Source organism: Sinocyclocheilus anshuiensis, unplaced genomic scaffold, assembly GCF_001515605.1.
Source record: "Sinocyclocheilus anshuiensis isolate Anshui unplaced genomic scaffold, SAMN03320099.WGS_v1.1 scaffold280, whole genome shotgun sequence".
Taxonomy (NCBI): Eukaryota; Metazoa; Chordata; class Actinopteri; order Cypriniformes; family Cyprinidae; genus Sinocyclocheilus; species Sinocyclocheilus anshuiensis.
In genome coordinates this window covers 634,852-653,600 of record NW_015558575.1, presented here as the reverse complement: position 1 = coordinate 653,600, position 18,749 = coordinate 634,852, and the positions used below count along the sequence as shown (strand labels likewise).

The 18,749-nt window shown below is 39.9% G+C and overlaps 1 protein-coding gene across 1 annotated transcript in view; it reads left to right on the top strand.

Moving 5' to 3' along the window:
* Positions 1-18,573, top strand: part of LOC107679659 (interactor protein for cytohesin exchange factors 1-like) — a 19,765-nt gene extending 1,192 nt beyond the window's left edge. The window contains exons 3-11 of the mRNA XM_016475278.1: positions 2,113-2,149; positions 2,421-2,590; positions 3,921-3,994; positions 9,499-9,570; positions 10,527-10,588; positions 10,734-10,828; positions 11,791-11,938; positions 12,303-12,484; positions 17,455-18,573. Of these exons, the coding sequence (XP_016330764.1) occupies positions 2,113-2,149; positions 2,421-2,590; positions 3,921-3,994; positions 9,499-9,570; positions 10,527-10,588; positions 10,734-10,828; positions 11,791-11,938; positions 12,303-12,484; positions 17,455-17,688 (1,074 nt within the window). The 3' untranslated portion in view covers positions 17,689-18,573. The remainder of the gene's footprint in view (positions 1-2,112; positions 2,150-2,420; positions 2,591-3,920; positions 3,995-9,498; positions 9,571-10,526; positions 10,589-10,733; positions 10,829-11,790; positions 11,939-12,302; positions 12,485-17,454) is intronic.
* The last annotated feature ends 176 nt before the right edge of the window (positions 18,574-18,749 follow it).

Here is an 18,749-nt window from a genome sequence, read left to right as displayed (position 1 = left end):
CATCACAGTGGAGTCAGCTGTCTTAACCGTGGCTTGTGTACAGCACACACATACCAGCTTCATCACCGTGTCTGTCTCTGTTCCCCTTTCGGGCTCTGTCTTTACATTTATTTTGAAAGATGAAGCTTGCGATTACGGTAAGGGGCGTTACATTTCCAACGAGTGCTTGCGGTGTTCGGCCAATCACAATGCACTGGGTCAGCTGGCCAATCAGAGCAGACTGTGCTTGTCGGAAGGAGGGACTTTTTAGAAAACGAAGTGTTTGAGAGAGGCGGGGCATAGAGGACTTAAAATAATGTACAGTATTTGAAAAATAATGTGTTTTTTGAACATTAAAGCATGTCAACATATTCTGTTACACCAAATAATGATCTTTAAAAAAGCATCATATGACCCCTTTAACGCTTTTTTATTCTAATGCTTGCATCATAATCTTCAACCACTTCCTATTAACTAGGCATTGAGCTGTCACTATTTCCCAAGCGCTGCTGAAGATGTTTTTCACATAATACTCAGCAGAATGTTTATCTGTCTCTATGAGTGTTTATTGCCTGTCTATTCAAATTCTGTTTAAATTTGACAGCCTACTTTTAGAAACTTCCACGAAGCGAAAAGTAGTTCAATAATGTTTATTTTAACTATGTACTGTTTTAGAGTTTGGGTTATCTAGACTGAATTAAAATAAATATTTGCTCAAAATGCACAAAAAAACTAAAGTTTTGAAAACAAAATATGTTCATTATAAGTCAGCAAGGGTTTAAAATTGACACCAAGTGGAATAACAACTTCAGAATAACAAAGGTCAGAACCATTATCATCGGCTAACCTCAAAGATGATGAAACCGAAGTATAGATCATGACAGATCTTTTCTTCCAACCCGATCTCATTGGAAAATGTAACTTCTTTTTTTTTTAGGAGTGGCAATTTCGTATGAATTTGTGCAGTGTAAACAAATTCAGGTCGTCCAAAAATGCACAAATCCAAATCAGACGAAAATGTATAGGCCTAAATTAGATTTTTTTTGATAACGGAATTATCAAAAAATAAAAAAAACTTGGTTCCATCCATCAGTTGTTTATTGGATTTTAACATTAAAAACTTGAGGCAGATGAAAACAAGCTTGCAAGAGCAGGGATTGAATGATTGCATACGTCTGTCGTTTTCACTGGAAGATCCAGTTATGACATTTTTAATTGTTTTTTTTTTAATGAAACATATACATGGATGAATCATTCACCATAAGATCTATAATGTCGACTTTAAAATATAAAATCCATATTTTGAGAGATTAATTGGAAAAATATCATGATTTGAGGTTGACATTTATACAAGTAGTTGTTGGAGAGTGTATTTTAAGTGCTGTTACTGATTACATGTTCCTCCGGTTTCACAGGAAAGGCTTAAGCCTAGTCCCAGACTAAAATGCATGTCTGGGCAGGTTTAACTGAAAGAAACTTGCACTGACTGATCTTAAAATATATTGGATTCATTGTTTTGTCTCAAGATGCACACCAGTAATGTTTTTATCTAAGACATATTTCTAAAAACGACTTAAATGTCCTAATTGAACTATGGACTAATCCTGGCTTAAACTAAGCCCTGTCTGTGAAACCTGGCCTTAAAGTTTTTCACCTTTTTAATCAGCTTTTCTGCAGTTCAAGTCCTGTGGTGTGGCATGAAAGTGTAAATATTCCATGTAGCCTCTCAGTGAATATGAACTCATGAAATTTGAATAGATAACCAAGAATTAGAGAAAAAAAGTGTTTTGGAATATGACGAATGTCACACAGTTTCACACATGATATCACCCATCCAATAACTGTAGCTTCAAGACGATCTTCAGTCTGTGGGAAGTTCCTGTTTACTGTACGTGGCTCTATAGCATTATATGTGAGTGTGTTTTGAAAGAGCGAGAGGGAGGATATCAGTATTAGTGTGTACATGTACTTGAACTCTCTCACTGGCGTGTGTGTGGCGGTTTTCGGGGAAGTGAAGGCTCTCTTTAGGGGCAGCTGTGTTATTAGCGCTGTCTCTCTGAGCTGTGGGCGCTGATGGCTGAGTTCACTGCGTAATTTACAGCATTTCTGTTTTCTCTTTCCTTGCGCTTTCAGTACCCTCTTCAAGACTTTGCCGCTGAGAAGTCTCAAGGTAAGCCGAAAAGCATTTCTAACATAGACTATTATTATTGTTAAGACAATGTATAGATGTTTTAAACTCACCGAAAGAGTAAAATGATCAAGTACACAATGTACAAAGAGCAAAATTTGGATTTGTTAGCGGAATCATGACCCTGTTGATTGTGTCATGCAAACGTGCATGATGTTATCTTTGCTATTGATGCTATTGAGTAAAGGACCCAGTAAGAATGGCACTGCTGAGGGCTGCTGTCGCCTCATTTGCATGTGTTTGTTTGTGATAGGAGATGATGTGATGAGCCGCAGAAGGGTCTCGGTGAAAGACCTGGGCCAGGGCGACTGTCAGGGCTGGTTGTACAAAAGGAAGGAGAGCAAAGGGCTCTTGGGCTGGAGGTGGAAGAAGTTTTGGTTTGTGCTCAAGAAATGTTCGCTCTACTGGTACACATCGGACATGGTAAGTGACGTGGTTTTCCCCTGATAATGTGTGGCCTCGCTACGGAAAATGTGAACGTGTGTTTATGTCTTCACTTGTTATCTCATGTTGGAAATGAGTATCCAGAAGCCTGTTGCACAAACCTGGTTGAGCAAACTCTGAGTTTAGAGTGGAGAAAACCAAACGGCTTCAGTGGACTCACAGCACATGCTATAAATTTTCTCTGTCAACTGGGTCCTGTGGGTTTGATACAGAGTATGCAGTGAACAGCCAATCTCATGAGCACTTTCATTCGCATTTCACTTTTCTGCTGAAAATGAGGAAATGATGAAAAAACATGAGTTTAAACACATTTACAAGGCTATAGAACCATTGCTGCGGTCACAGAATTTTGAGAAAGAAAATGTCTTGCTGTCAATGCAAGCGAAACAACTTTAAAGTGAATAATTTATATAGATTATAAAGAGCTCAGCCAAAACATGTAAAATTAGTCCTTTTAAAAATGTTTATATAGTTTCAAGCATTTAGTTGTATTTATATTAAGTTAAAAGTTAATTAATATTATTAAATGATAATTAATGATAATTATTTTTAAAAAATATTTGTAATTGTTAAAAATATAATTTTATTATATTTGTTAATTAAGCATTAAGAATGCTTTAAGGATATAATGTAAATAAGGTAATATATTATTTTGTATAAAATACAAATAATAAGTAATTAGCAAAATCCAATTGTGCTGCTTTAATTTGGAGCAAGAAATTCAAGGGAGTGGCTTTGTGTCAGAGAAGTGTCACTTTGCTCACAGCTAATTAGTCCATTTTTGGTTTGCGATCTCATATCCTGAATAAAACCTGCTCCTAATCATGGCTACATTTCACAAAATCATAGCTATCTTAAAGGGAAAGTTCACCCCCCCAAAAAAATCCTGTTATCATTTACTTGCCCTCAAGTTGTTCCAAACCTGTATGAGTTTCTTTCTTCTGTGGAACAAGAAAGAAGATATTTTGAGGAATGTGGGAAACCAAACAGTTAATGTTAGCCATTGATTTCCACAGTATGGAAGAAAACAGAAACTGTTTGGTTACCAACCTCCAAAATATCTTCTTGTTCAGCAGAAGAAATAAACTTTTTGGGTGTCATGTGGTTTCTACAATGTACTCAGGCTTACAATGCTTTTGGGTAAGACAGCCCTGATTAGTTATGTACCGTAAATGTGTACCATGGCATTGAACACTGCTAAAATACAATCCACCTTCTTCAAAACCAAAAACTAGAGTTTGTTCAAACTAAACCAAAATTTAGATGAGTAGTCTTTTTCCAGAGACAAGTTCTCTCTGTTTCCTTTCAGGCAGAGAAAGCCGAAGGCTACATCAACCTGAGAGACTTCACCATAGAACAGGCTACCGAATGCAAGAAGAAGTTGTGAGTTCATCTTCCTTATTTACAGAGATTTTTGGCTGTTTGTGGGTAAAAACGACAGACATGCCTATTGCACCATGTGGCCTCATTATATCTATTTTTCTGAAAGTACTGCGTGCTGAATGTTACAGCAAGCATGGCTATAACTGTTGCTCACACTTGGTAACATACAGCAACCCTAGCAATCATATGCAACACCCACACTAATTCATAAAAACTCCACACAGAACATCCTACCAACCACCCAGAACACACTTGCAATGATCTCTCAATCCGTGTAGCAACGACTTAGCAGTGCCTCAGAAACCACCTAGAATTGTCCTAGATACCAGCAGCCATAGAAACGCACTAAAACACTTAAGAAAATTAAGAACTGCATGGCAACCAGCTAGACTGCTCTAGTAACAGCATAGAAACACCCTGGAAACTGCTCAGAACATCATATCTACCGCATAGCAACCCCCAAGAAACCACCTGCAACACCCAGTCAACTTCATACGAGCTCCTTGGCATCCACACAGAACATCATTACAACTGTATGGCAACCAGCCTTAACACCCTATAGCACTGAAACCATGAAACCACTGCATAGCAACACCATAACTGCAAACCTAGCAGTGCCTTAGTATCCATTGTCATTGTCATAGAAACCACCCAGAGCACACTAGCAGCCATAGTAAAACAAATCAGTAAAAGCACTCCGAGCACCTCAGGAACTGCATTGCAACCACCCAAAACATTCTAGTAACAGCATAGAGACTCCCTGGCAACTCTGTAGAGTATCCTATATAGAGAGAGTGGTTAAGGATATTCTGCCCAAGCCGTCAAACTGACATCATCAGAGAAGGAATGCCATTCCAGAGTGGAAGTATATATTTCAGATTTGGATTACAACGACAAACTTGTTTTTTTTTCTTTACTTGCACAGTAACATCTCTGTTACGTATGTAACCTTGAATCCCTGAATAGGGAACGAGATGCTGTGATTACATCATCGCTACGGGAACACCTCCGGTGTGACGAATGTCTGAAGCCCTTATACCATCACGCCAATTCATTGGCCAAATAGCGATTAGCACCGCCCCCTGCGCGTAAGCTATATCAGCATGCTGCACGCTATTTCATCAGATCTCCACTTGACAAAGGAAGCGCCATCAAAGGTAAGAAACCAGGGGGTGACGACCAACTGAAACACCTCCCACGGGTGCATGCCCCGCAGATATGGCTGCCACATACACCTTAAGAGTGGCGGGGGTCACTCCCTCAGAAAAACGACTCTGAAAAAACTCAAGCACTGAACCAATGGGGCAATAGACTGGATCCAGAATGCGTTGTCTACACCAAGAGGCAAAAAGTCTCCACTTGAAAGCATACAAGCGTCTTGTGGAGGGAGCCCTAGAATTAATAATAGTGTCGGTAATCTCAGCCGAGAGACCGGAACACATTAGCGCACTCCGCTCAGGGGCCACACCCATAACCTCCATAATTCCGGTCGAGGATGCCAAATCATGCTTGTGTCAACGGATCGTGTCTGAGGGGTACCTCCCAAGGAGGGCCGGCTAGCAGACTGACTAAGTCCGAGAACCACGACTGGGTGGGCCACCAGCAGCAAGTGTTCCACTCTGTCTGATCGTACTCTGAACAGAATTACTGGGATGGTTGATTACTTAGATCGATGGTTACAAAGCAATCTTCGGATTGGATCTGAGACCGAATGGACTTTACTGTTAGCATCTTGAACTTGCTCACTCGGAGCACAAGATTTAAATGACGCAAGTCCGAAATCAGACGTAAACCACCATCTTTTTTGGGCACTACAAAATACCGGCTGTAAAAGCCTGACTCCATTTGAGTGGGGTATATCTCCTCTATAGCCCCTTTCTCTAGGAGTGACACGATCGCCTGACTCAAAATCGAGGCCTCCCCAGGACGTATCGTCGTAGGAAGAACCCTGCTGAAAGGAGGTGGCCCTTTCCGAAATTGGATGGTGTAACAGTGTCGAATGGTGCATAAGTACCCATTGTGAGACGTCGGGCAGGCGTCTCCACGCGGCCCAATAGCCTGCTAGGGGCTTTAGTCGCTCTACGTTTGGCAACAGTTGAAGTACAGGTGCCGAGACATCTCCTGATTGCGGAGAGCTGCTGGCGTGGGGCTATCGCACTTGATGAAATCTTCATCTGATTTTCCTGCATAGGGCCCCGAAGCACCTGAGTGGCGGGAAACTCTATAACAGGAAGACCTCCAAATGCCCTGTCTGGCTGGCCCACCACCCCAAGAGTGGGGGCTTTGAAGGCCGTCATAAATGAGCCATGCTCGCATGACTCTTGGGCTTTCTCTCGAACTCTGAAGGCTGGAAAGCGCAGAGTATCTGAGGAAGTGCTCGTCGTAGGGACTTGACCTAAAACTGCCCGAGGGCGCAGTATGCGGTGGGACCGTTAAGATCTGAGCCGGGAGGCCACAATGAGAGAGGTGAATACGCTTGCGCGGTTCGTCCAAACTCTCTAAAAGAGGGCCTGGCCTCTGAAGACAAGCAAAGAAATCAGGAACTGCTATTAGGAGCCTGAGAACGAGAGGCCTTGGCCGTTGAACTCAGGTCTATCTGCTTGCGTTGCCGTGGGTGAGCAGGTGGGCGAGACCTAGGACCCCAGTCCTTATGAGGGGGTAACATAGGTGATGGCTCACACCGCTGGACCTCGCGAGGGCACTGCAAAGAGGATGAGCGTGAACGAGCCGTAGGTGGTTGACACTCCACTTCCCTAGCCCTGCGCGGGATGAGCTGACGAAACGTGGCAGACTGCGGTTTCGCTGCCCGGAATTTTTCCACGACAGTCGTGACCGAATTCCCGAACAAACCGTCATTAGAAATGGGGGTGTCCAAAAGAACGGTTCTGTCCTTTTCCTTAATATCAGTGAGAGTGAGCCAAAGGTGGCGCTCAACTGACACCAAACCTGCCATGGACCTGCCCACTGCTTGAGCCGTGTGCTTGGTAGCCCTAAGCGCCAAGTCCGTAGCTCGCCTGGGCTCTTTAACAGCCTCCAGGGTCAGGCCTTCCCCCTCATCCAGCTCCTTAAGCACATCTGCTTGATAAGCCTGGAGTACACCCATAGAATGAAGCACAGCGGCTATGTAAGATTTCCCGACCAAAGCGGACATAATCCTACACAGCTTGGACGGCAACAGGGGGCGTGACTTCCAAGACGGAGCCGAGTTCGGCGCGAGATGTGCCGCGAGAGTCTCTTCTACAGCCGGCATCGCCGTGTAGCCGTGTTCCGCCATTTTGGAAACCTTGGCGAAATCAGCGGCAGCGGGATTGGTAATACACGCCGAAAAAGGTTGTTTCCAAGACCTCAAAACCTCATGGTGGAGGTCTTGGAAGAAAGGGAGAGGCCTACGGGGCTGAGACAGAGTGCGGCTAGACAAAAATCGGTCGTCCAGTTTCGACTGGGCCTGATTTTGCGCCGGCTCGCTATCCCACTCTAACCCCAGCTTGTCCACAGCGCGCGTCACAACATCTAACAGTTCACTGTAAGATGGGGAGGTGCGTTTCTCCTGTCCGCTCGGAGGGAGAGAACTGCACGTTTCAGCCAATAAATCCTCCGAATCGGAGGCCGCTGTGGACAGCACGTCTTCGCCATACGGTTCACAATCGAAAGACATCGCATCACGAGCTTCCGTGGTAGGCCGCAAATCATCGTTGACAAAGACAACGGGCTCTGCGCAGCGCTCTTTGAGCACTTGCACGTGGACTGGAGAGAGCGAGAGGAAGGGAGAAAACTCCATCGTCTCACTCTCCATGAGCCCCGGCTCGCATGCGTTACCCCAAGCGACCGTCTCGTGTGGCGCCTCGGCAAACGCAGAAACGGGATGGCGGGGGTTAAACGTAAGGCCTACTTTCTTAGAGAAGACCGCGAGCCTCGAGCGCAATACTTTTAGCCGCAGGGTATCACAATGTCGACAGTCAGAAAGGCCACTAAGTGCCGCTTGAGCGTGTTGTAGGCCCAAACATTGCACGCACCTGTTATGAGTGTCTCCTCCTGCGATAAACCTGTCACACGGCTCGACGCATCTCCTGTTGCTCATCGTGTCTGCTGAAGAGGAGTAAACTGCTCTTTGAAGGAAAAATAGCTGAAAACACGACGAAAAAAACGCTTTCCTACGGGCGACAGATGATTCGCTTCCTGAAGGAAATGAAATCTGATGAAATAGCGCGCAGCACGCTGATATAGCTTACGCGTAGGGGGCGGTGCTAAGTGCTATTTGGCCAATGAATTGGCGTGACGGTATAAGGGCTTCAGACATTCGTCACACCGACATCGTTGCCGTAGCGATGATGTCATCGCAGCATTGAAGTGAACCTATGAGAGGGAACACCAACAACACCATAATAGCTACACAGCAATACACTTAAAGGTGCAGTATGTAATATCGACAGCTACCAGTTGAAATGGATACTGCAGTCCAAATTCAAAATATTGGAGAGAGTTGTTTCTCCCACCACCTCCTCCTCAAACTCGACACACACACATGGGTTGCCAGATTAAGGACACGCAACAGGAATGAGCGCAGTTGACGGTGGAAGGCGACGAGCCTTACACTGTAAGTTAATAAGTCAATTTATCCTCCTTTTAATATGCCTGTGCTCATAGAGCTTTTTAGATGGATGCCAAGGCTTTTTTTCGGTGGATAGAATGTTTTTTTTAGGTTACGATCTCTGACCAAGTTCGTTTACTTGCTTCCATTGCTGCAATGCGCTTTGTTTTCCACCTACTGGCAACCCAGGGTGTCGAAGTACTATTGTACAGTACTATTGGGTAAATTGGAAGTTGGTGGAATCACACAGACCATAACAAAAACAGACTTTCTGCCACAGATTGTATATTTTCAAAAGTAGAATAACTACATTGACTTTCATAGAAATAAGTATGTGAACTTAGCATGTTTCCTAAATATCTGCAAACATATTATTGCATTTTAATGCTTTAGTAAGGTCATAAAATTACATACTGCACCTTTAACACACCAGGCAACAGATAAAAATATGCATATGCAATATGCAGTACTCATATCTTTTCTGCAGTGAATGTAAATGGTTATGAGGTTGTTATTTGACTGATTTGACTGGCTGTTATTTTGAACAAATAGTGTGAATTGTCAGGCTGTAAATCAGAATAGTTTTTTTCTTTTTTCACACTAGAAGTGTGTCATCTATACCCCTCTTAATGCACGCTCAGAACACAGGAAACTGTCTGCTCTAAGTGTGTGGTCTGAGCTACTGTGTTTTTCACAGACTTCCTTCATAAAGACATACAGTAGCTCTGTTTTACTTTGATAGCTATGATTGGATGTAGATAAGACAGGAGACAAACTTTGGTGTCGAATACGTTTTCGGTTTTGTGTAATGCTTCCACTACGTCATGCAACCACACATCCACAAAGATACTGTCTCTGAGAACTGCTGGGAGTTGTGAATTATTTAATTTGCATTCACTTCATTCTTATTTTCCAGTGCAATGAAAGCATGCCACCTCCACATGCTGACACTCTACTTTGCAGCTGAGAACATGAAAGACATGAACAAGTGAGTGTGAAAAGACACAAAAAGAATTTGTGTTTGTAAATGTGGTCAGAGATAAAGTGCTTGCTGATCTACACTTATGAAAAAAAACCCTACCTTTTTTAGTCATGTAGCACTTACTCATACATGTGAAGTGTGTGGGTCTGGTATTTGGCCCAACGTGACATGTTTGCATTGCAGTGTGGCAGGCTGCTTTGACACCTCACTGTGACCAAAGCTGTCTGCAGCACACCACGCAATTGAGCATGTTTGATGAAAACACAGGGTTTTGCAGACATCCAGTACTAAAAATAGTTACTACTAGTTAGTAATAGGAGTTTGGACTTTCGCTGGTAGAATGTGAATAAAATTTTAAGTTGAATTTCTTATTATAATGTGTAAATAAGTGTAAACAAGTCTGTATACAGTACATTATCTAATCTCATGAACACTTCAATTGTAAATTAGCCTCAAAAATGTGTATATAAAGTGTAACAGAGTTGTCTGTGGTGTGAGCGAACTACTCCTTTATAGTGAATGGCTTAAATTTCAGTTGGACTCTTCCTAGCAAAGCTTTTGAATGGCTTCAGAATACCTGAGTTTACCACATAATTTGTATGGACTAGTTTCTACAACACTATAATGGTGCGTGACAGATGTGTTTACTACTTTTTAAATGTTTTTGTATGGAAAAGAGCAGCCTGAGATTGTTCAAAATATCTCCTTTTTGTTCCATGGAACAACACAAGTGTGAGTAAAAGATGAAAAGATGACATTTCTTTTTTTGTAAACCATTCCTGTAAAGGTTTATTGAAACATACTGAAATAAACCTGTGAGTGGAAAAAAACATTGAGAGAAAGCTGTGGGTGTGCTGCTATTAAACTGTGGGCAGAGACATACACACATGATGATCCATTACAATTATTCCACAGATCTGATGAGGGTAGATTTACCGTAATTAATGTTCTTTTTAATCTAGATGGCTGGCTAAACTTACCCAGGCTTCAAATGAACCTGCGCCCACAGACTCAACCGATGGAGGTAAAGATTCACACCACACATGCATACAGAAACCCGGTTAATACAGAGTGTCTATTTCAGTCCACTTCACGTCTCATCAAAGCCAAACCTGACACTTTAATAGCTGCATTAATCTGGTATTGAGACTGTGATTGTGTGACTATAGAGTGCTACAGTGAGGAGAGTGACGATGAGGATGAAGCAGACACCGCTGAGATGTGTGCAGAGGTCATGGATCAGCTGACCCCCGGCTCTCTGCATGTGAGTAACCGACATGCTCATTTAAACAGACCCATAACTATAAGTTAAGTCAGCATTTAACTCTTCTATTCATTGTGGTTTATATGTGCTATTAATACCTGGTGAATAAGAAAATGGGTCACACAGTGGTTTGAAAAAAAAAATACATTGGCCAGATATATGTCTTTATTTGATTCGTCTTTTTTTTTTTTTTGGAAAGAAATTAATACTTTTATTTAGCAAAGATGCATTAAATTGATCCAAAATTACAGTAGATCTCCATTTTTTAAATAAATGTTAATTACTATTCATCAAAGAATCTTGAAACAAAAAAAGATCATAGTTTCCACAAAAATATTAAGTAGAACCAATGCTTTCAACAGAAATGTTTCTTGAGCAGCAAATCATATAGAATGATTTCTGAAGGATCATGTGACACTGAAGCCTGGAGTAATGATGTTGACAATTCCGATTTAGCAGGAATAAATATATTAAAATATATTATATAATAGTTAGTGCTGTCAAACGATTAATCGCATCCAAAATAAAGGTTTTTGTTTACATAATATATGTGTGTATACTGTGTATATTTATTATGTATATATAAATACAAACACATGCATGTATATATTTAAGAAAAATGTTATGTTTATATATTAAATGTTTTTATATATAATATAAAATATAAGAATATAAATATATAAATGTAATTTTTAACTTTTATTTTGAATGCGATTATCGCGATTAATCATTTGACAGCACTAATAAAATAGAAATTTTTATGTATATTAAAATGGGATTTTTTATTTAAATATTTCACAATATTACATTTTTAGCTGTATTTTTGATCAAATAAATACAGTCTTGGTGAGCATTAGAAATTTCTTTCAAAACAAGTTTCTTTCACACAAGTTCCTTTTTAAAAACGGAATTTCTTTGAGATTTTGAAGGATTGATGTTATATTTGTGTGTGGATGTTTCAGGGTTGTCTCCCGCCTCCCCGCACCTCTTCCTCTCCATGTCAGGACTCGTTCCGCACAGAGACTCAAAGTGCAGACAGTGAGTCGTGGCAGGAGATCAGCTCAGAGGAAGACCCCATCCGCAAAATACAGGAGTTCAAAGGGAATGACTGTGAGTGAGCGCTGGAATGAGATCTTTTAACCTTATGAGAGTGTTGCATGGGAAATGTCTGAAATAAAAAAAAAACATGTTAAAGGGATAGTTCACCCAAAATGAAACCTGTCATCAGTTATTCATCCTCATTTCGTTCCAAAGCCATAAGATTTTCATTCATCTTCAAAACACTAATGAAGATATTTTTAACGAAACCTGAGAGATTTCTGTCCCTTCACCCAAAGCTTCAAAATGTTCATGTATAGATGCTGATTCTAAAAATGTTTCCATTGGAAAAGTCATGGAAACTCATTGCTCATAAAGTGTGCTAATCCTGTAAATTGGTTCGTAACCAAATACTCTTGTAATATTCTTTCATCAGGCCCCCCGTCTGATGAGATGGAGATGCTGTATCTTCACCTCAAGCAGGTGAGGCTGTCCCCCACAGGAGCCCTGCAGCCAACTACCAAACGTGACTTCAGGTCCTCCTTCATCAGACGCTGCAAGAATGAGAGCATTAATGAGAAACTGCACCTGATTCGAGCTTTAAACAGCACTTTAAAGGTGAGTTTGACATTGGTGTGGTCATTCAAAGGTTAGAAGTGTCCTGTTTGAGTGTTTGTCCAGAAAGAGTTGATCTAAATAGGGAACCAGTAAACTGCTAAAATTGTCAAGAAACAGCCAGAAACCGGTGTACCATTTATCTTTATTAAACTAGAATTTATTTCATCATGTTGTGTTGCTTCATAAGTATATATTCAGGGTTTCTGCGGGTCTTAAAAGTCTTAGTTCGCCCTTCCATAAATGATGGCCTTAAAATGTCTTAAATTCAAGTCATGGCATTAAATGTTGCATGCACTGTTAAAAATTAATATATTCCTCAGTATTGTCTTGTTTTCTAATACAAATATCTTAACATCTTAAATCAAGATACGTTTACTTAAGGTGCAAAATGAAGAGATGAAGTCTTGTTTCCTGGGAAATTGAACACAATTAAGTGAGTTTTTGCCCAAAACATGAATAAATCGTGATGAAAACTTTTCCTTTTTAATGAAGTTGATTTTCTGAGCCCAAACATTGGCAGGCATTTTTCCTTGTTTTAATCAAAAACTCACTTCATTTTGCTTCTCAAGTAAATGTGTCTTGATTTAGGAATCTTCAGACATTTGCACTGGAAAACAAAACAAAACAAATCTGAGGAAGAACATCATTTTTTTGCAGTGTGATCAGAAGTTACAGTAAGTTATTGCCATATTCTAGTGGTTGGGACCCTGATATTGCAATGCATTATGTTGAGAAATAGCAGAAAACATTTTGCAAATGCACTATAAACCTGAAATCTAAAGTTTAATACTGCAGTAAAGCCGTGATCAATTTTATGATCATGATGTAGTTGGATAGCATGTAATACATGTTGGTGCATTGTGAAGTTGTGTCCTCTTCTCGTTAGTGCAGTCTTGTCTAACTGTTTAAGTCTATTTCACTTCCTCTATAGTGCTTTAAAGTAGAATATTATCTGTGGTCTGTGCTGTGAAATCAAGGGAAGCTACACTGACTCACTCTGCTTTGCATTATGTACAGTCGGAGGCAGGTGGTATTTATAATTGAGAGGGGAGGGGGATGTTTGCATCCTAGGAAGCGTTTGATTGGACAGAATCTCTCCAGTGCATTGTGACTCATCAGACTATATAATATATAAAGAAACTTGGGGGCGAGTCAATTATTTCTGCCCATAGACCTTAAGTTGTGTTCTCTTCCAGTTGCAATACTTTACAAAACCACAAAACTGTGTCAACATGAGACTAGTCTGATAAATGCTTACTAACCTAGTCGGTGTCATTTTTATCTATAAATAACACTTTAGTTACACTTACAGCTTTCAGCTTTGTTGTCATGTTGACATAAGTTCTGCACAAGGATACTGAGATAAGAGTTGAGGTAACGTGATTGTTGTTTATATGGAGCTGAACATGTAGTTTTCAAGGCTGTTGTCTTGAATCAGCTAAGGAACATAAACTTGTCTCCTTACTGCTGCCTTCATATGTTCATACGGTAGTTAAAACCAGCTAGAAACAGTGTAACCAGAACAGGTGTTTGACATCACGTCTCTGTTGACATGCATAAGTATTTTATATCAAGTTAAAATAATTTTATATCCAGAGATGGATTCATATACTTCTAGACAATCTAGAACAGCTGGTATTGAAGAAATTGGATTTTCAATAAATAATAATATGGCAATCTTGTGACAATTTCCCCCCTCATCAACTATTCCTTGTATATGATGGTTGCACCTTATGCTCTCAGCCAATGGTTCAATGCTTAGAGCGAATGGCATCTCCCTGTCTTGTTCCCCTCCCAAGATCAAAGAACTCTGAACAGTGTCCGTTCACCCTAACTCTTGATTTAGGATTAGGGATGTAACGGTATGAAAATTTCTTATCATGATTATAGTGACCAAAATGATCATGGTTATCAGTATTATCACGGTATTGTTAAAATGTGCTGGAGATGTTCAAAAAGTACCGACACATAAATCACTTCACCAAGTTTTATATTTAAAAATCAACAAACAACAAATAAAATGACATTTTGTTTGCATAATCACTAAAACAATAACATTACCAATATAATTCTAGATAACTTATCTGAATTGTTTAAATGTGTAGAATCCACATAAGCTTGTTTTTCATCAACCGGTCAAAATTTACAGCAGGACATGCAAATTCGGTCCGTTTTTGGCCAGACAGAAACTGCAGGCAAGCTGAATGTAAATATGAGTCTCTGTAAATCCACTCGCTGACAGCAGGTGGCGCTTATGGAAAAGCTGTTTCCCGTAAACTCCATGGACAAAGCAGTATTGCAATTAAGAACACCACAGTATTTATTTATCGTGAGGTGTTCAAATCGCGGTAATCTAATATGGTTTTAATGATAATCAAAATATGAAACGGTAACACTAACCGTCGGGAATTTTATCATGATTTATCGTCAAACCGGTAATCGTTACATCCCTATTTAGGATTAGGATCAAATATTTGTATCCATCTTATAAATGTGTCATGAAACCCCATGTATGCCAGCATTTGTTTTAAATATGTCCAATCCAATCTATCAAACGCCTTTTCCCCATCTAAACTTAGTAACATTGAGGGAACCTTTCTTTTTCCTGCAATGATCTGTATGTTTAGAGCTCTCCTAATATTGTCAGTATGAATCCTGTCTGGTCTGGCTTCACTAACTTTCTAATATGTGTTTGAATCCTCTCTGCTAAAATTGAAGTTAAAATGTTTAGGTCCTGGCAGAGAAGGCTTATGGGCCTATAACCTGTACACTGAGTGGGGTCTTTGCCGGCTTTATGGATAACTGTTATTACTGCCTCAGCCCATGACTTTGGAGGATTTCCCTTCTCTGATGCGTAATTATACATTCGACACAGAATTGGGGTTAATTCATTTATGAAAGCTTTATAAAATTCTCCAGGGAAGCCATCTACTCCCGGCGACTTACTATTTTTGAGTTTGCCAATACTTTTCTTAATTTTTTCCTCTGTAATGGGACTGACCATTACTTCAGACTCCTCATCTGTTAGTCTATTCAGTTTAACAGAATCCAGAATTTTTTTATTTATTTTTTTCATCCTTATTTGACTCTTCATCCCCTTCATATCGTTTTTTTGTACTGATCTTTAAATGCATCTGCAATTTGTTTAGGTTGTGGTGTTATAATGCCTGTACATGGATGTCTGATTTTCAGGGACAACTCTACTAGACTGGACTTTACATAGTTGAAAAGCAAGCAGCCGGCTTGCTCTATTACCAAATTCATAATATTTTCTGCTTGTATATCTTAGAGCACCCTCATCTAGTCATCTAATTTCTGTCTATTATGTTTTAATAGATCTAGAGAGTTTTTATTTCCATTTTTTTTTTGTGTTCGTATTCTAACCTTTTTATTTCTTTCTCCATTTCCAATTGTTTAAGTTCCCTTTGCTTTTTTATTCTGGATGTAAGTGCAGTAATCTTTCCCCTTATTACCCACAACACCGAAGGAGAGACCGATCCATTATCATTTATTTTACTGTTTAACTGTTTATGTCGCCCCAAATTTAGTTTAAAAATATAACAGGGCTATGATCTGACAGAGTACAATCTTAAAAATAAAGGTGCTTCAAAAGGTTCTTCACAGCGATGCCATAGAAGAACAATTTTTGGTTCCACAAAGAACCATTCAGCCAAAGGTCCATCTCTTTCTTACCTTTTTACAATCTGGAGAACCTTCTTTCACCACAGAGAACCTTTTGTGAAACGTAAAGGTTCTTTATGGAACAATTATGGACAAAAAGGTTCTTCTATGGCATCGTGAAGCACCTTTATTTTTAAGAGTGTAATGGGCTCTATATTGCACTCCACTACTCTATGCAATTCTGTTTTTGAAATGCAGAAAAAAAAATCCAGTCTAGAATAGCTTCCATGTGTTTGTGACATTTTCTTTTGGGTGGAGATATCTCCAAATGTCAATCAACCCCAGCTCATTCATCATCCCTAAAACTGTATTTGTTTTACGTGATTGGGGTCTTTTTTTCTATTGGCAACCTGTCCATGTACAGGTTTAAGACACAATTGAAGTCTCCAACTATCACTAAAATTCCCCCTGCTTTTCCTGCCACAATTGAGGAGATTTTCTTTAAAAAATATGGGCAATCTTAATTTGGTGCATATAGGTTTAAAAACGTTATTCTAATACCCCCAACTGTCCCCACAACCATGACACATCTGACATTTTTATCCTCAATCAATTTTTCATCTGTGAAATGGACAGCCTTACTAATAAGAATGGCAACCCCCCTTTTCTCCCCCCACCATATGATACGCTAAAAACCTGATCCACCCATTCTCTTTTCAACTTTAGATGTTCTTTGTCTGAGAGATGAGTCTCCTGTAACATGGCAGCACCACACTTTAATGTCTTAAGCTGATTCAGTATTTTTGTCCTCTTCACAGGGCTACCTATTGCATTTACATTGTAACTAACACAGGCTAAACTTTCCATGGTTATTAATAAAAGGAAATGCCTTCATATATTGCCACTTTGGGCTGGTCACAAACCAAAAAGTGAGTCTATTTAAGTATACACTTAAAGCATTAACGCGTTATCATCACAAACGGATCATGTGACACTGAAGACTAATAATGATGCTGAACATTCAGCTTTGCTTCACAGGAATAAATTACATTTTTAAATATATTTGAATAGAAAAGTTATTTCAGATTGTAATAATTGTTCACAATATTACAGTATCTTTTGATCAAACAATTGCAGCCTTGGTGACAATAAGAGACTTCATTAAAAATCATGTTTCCAAACTTTTGACTGTTGATTACCTAGAATTCCTGTTCGTTATTTGAAGTCTATAGACACTAGATGGCAGTATTGATGAGACAAAAACATAGCAGCTTTACTTTAACATTTGGAAGCTGTATTCATAGTTTCAGAAGAATCCATCATATCATTCTGTGTCTGTCTTATTTCAGGCGAAGGAGGCCGATCTGCGGGCCATAGAGCAGGTCTTGAGTGAACCGTCTCTGAGCGCTTGTAAATACAGACAGTGGCGAGATGCTAATGTGCTCCTGCTGCAGGAGATCGGAGAGAAACACAAGAGTGCCGTGGAGCCACAAGCCCAGGAACCTCAGCCCCAGCGCCAGTCACTCTTCAGCCCGAACACTGCGCTCCCTGCCGTCCCGGTGTACACAGAGACCAGCCTGTGAAGACGAGACGATGATCAACGAGAAAAAAACAAACCGAAACAGATGTGTGCTGTGTGAAGACGACCACAGGGCCTGTACGACGCCGACAGGAACACAAACAGAGCGGGAAACATCAAGGGCTGGCTTCCTGGACACAAATGAAGCTTCTCTGAAACACTTCAAACAGTACTAGCCTGCAAAAGCACATCATGGAGCTGAGAGAAATGACCTCAATGTTGACTCGTTTGATATCAGTTTTCTCTGAATTTGAGCACAGAAGAGCCTAACTTGTGTGTCACAGGACAAGAAACCCAAGTTCAGTCATAACTCATTTCCGAGACCTGTAGTTCAGAATAATTGTAACACATGTATAAATACTAACGGATGTATTTCTTGTCAGTTTTGTTCACATCATTCAGTGTTTGGATAAAGAAGGTTGCAAACATGTGTTTGTAGCCGTTCTGTAATGCGTAACTAGTTAAACTGTTGTTTTGTAGGGAATTTGCTTTTATGAATCACTCATGGATTTATAACAACATTGGGATAAGATGTGTTGTAACTTTTTAATGCAGTCTATACATGATTTTCACCAAATTCTGACAGCACACTCTTGCATCTCGTTCAGCCCTTGTGCCTGTTACCAAACCACTCCATTTCACACGTACTAGACACACAAATTCTATTCTTAAACTTGCTTGTATTTGATCGTTTTAGGAGTGGAGACTTGCTTTACCTGTTTTTAACACGACGGTCCCTTTTAGATGTACATATTTTAGCATTTTACAACTGGAAATTAATGTCTTGGGGTGTTGTACATTTTTGTATAAATGTCTGATTTAACTGTATAAATGTTTACTTGATATTTTTTAAGTAATTCATGCTGAAGGTGTGCCAAAGGAAATAAAAAATGGCTGTTTAATATTTTCTTTCAAGGTTGTGTTGCCTATTTGTGTGTATTTGAGAAACTGGAGTGCTCAGCATGTTTAGACCCCATTTAACCACTTATAAACCGCTTATGCTGGCAGTTACTTTGCTATGACACCTGTGTGAACTTGACTTCATACGAAAATCACTTTGACACC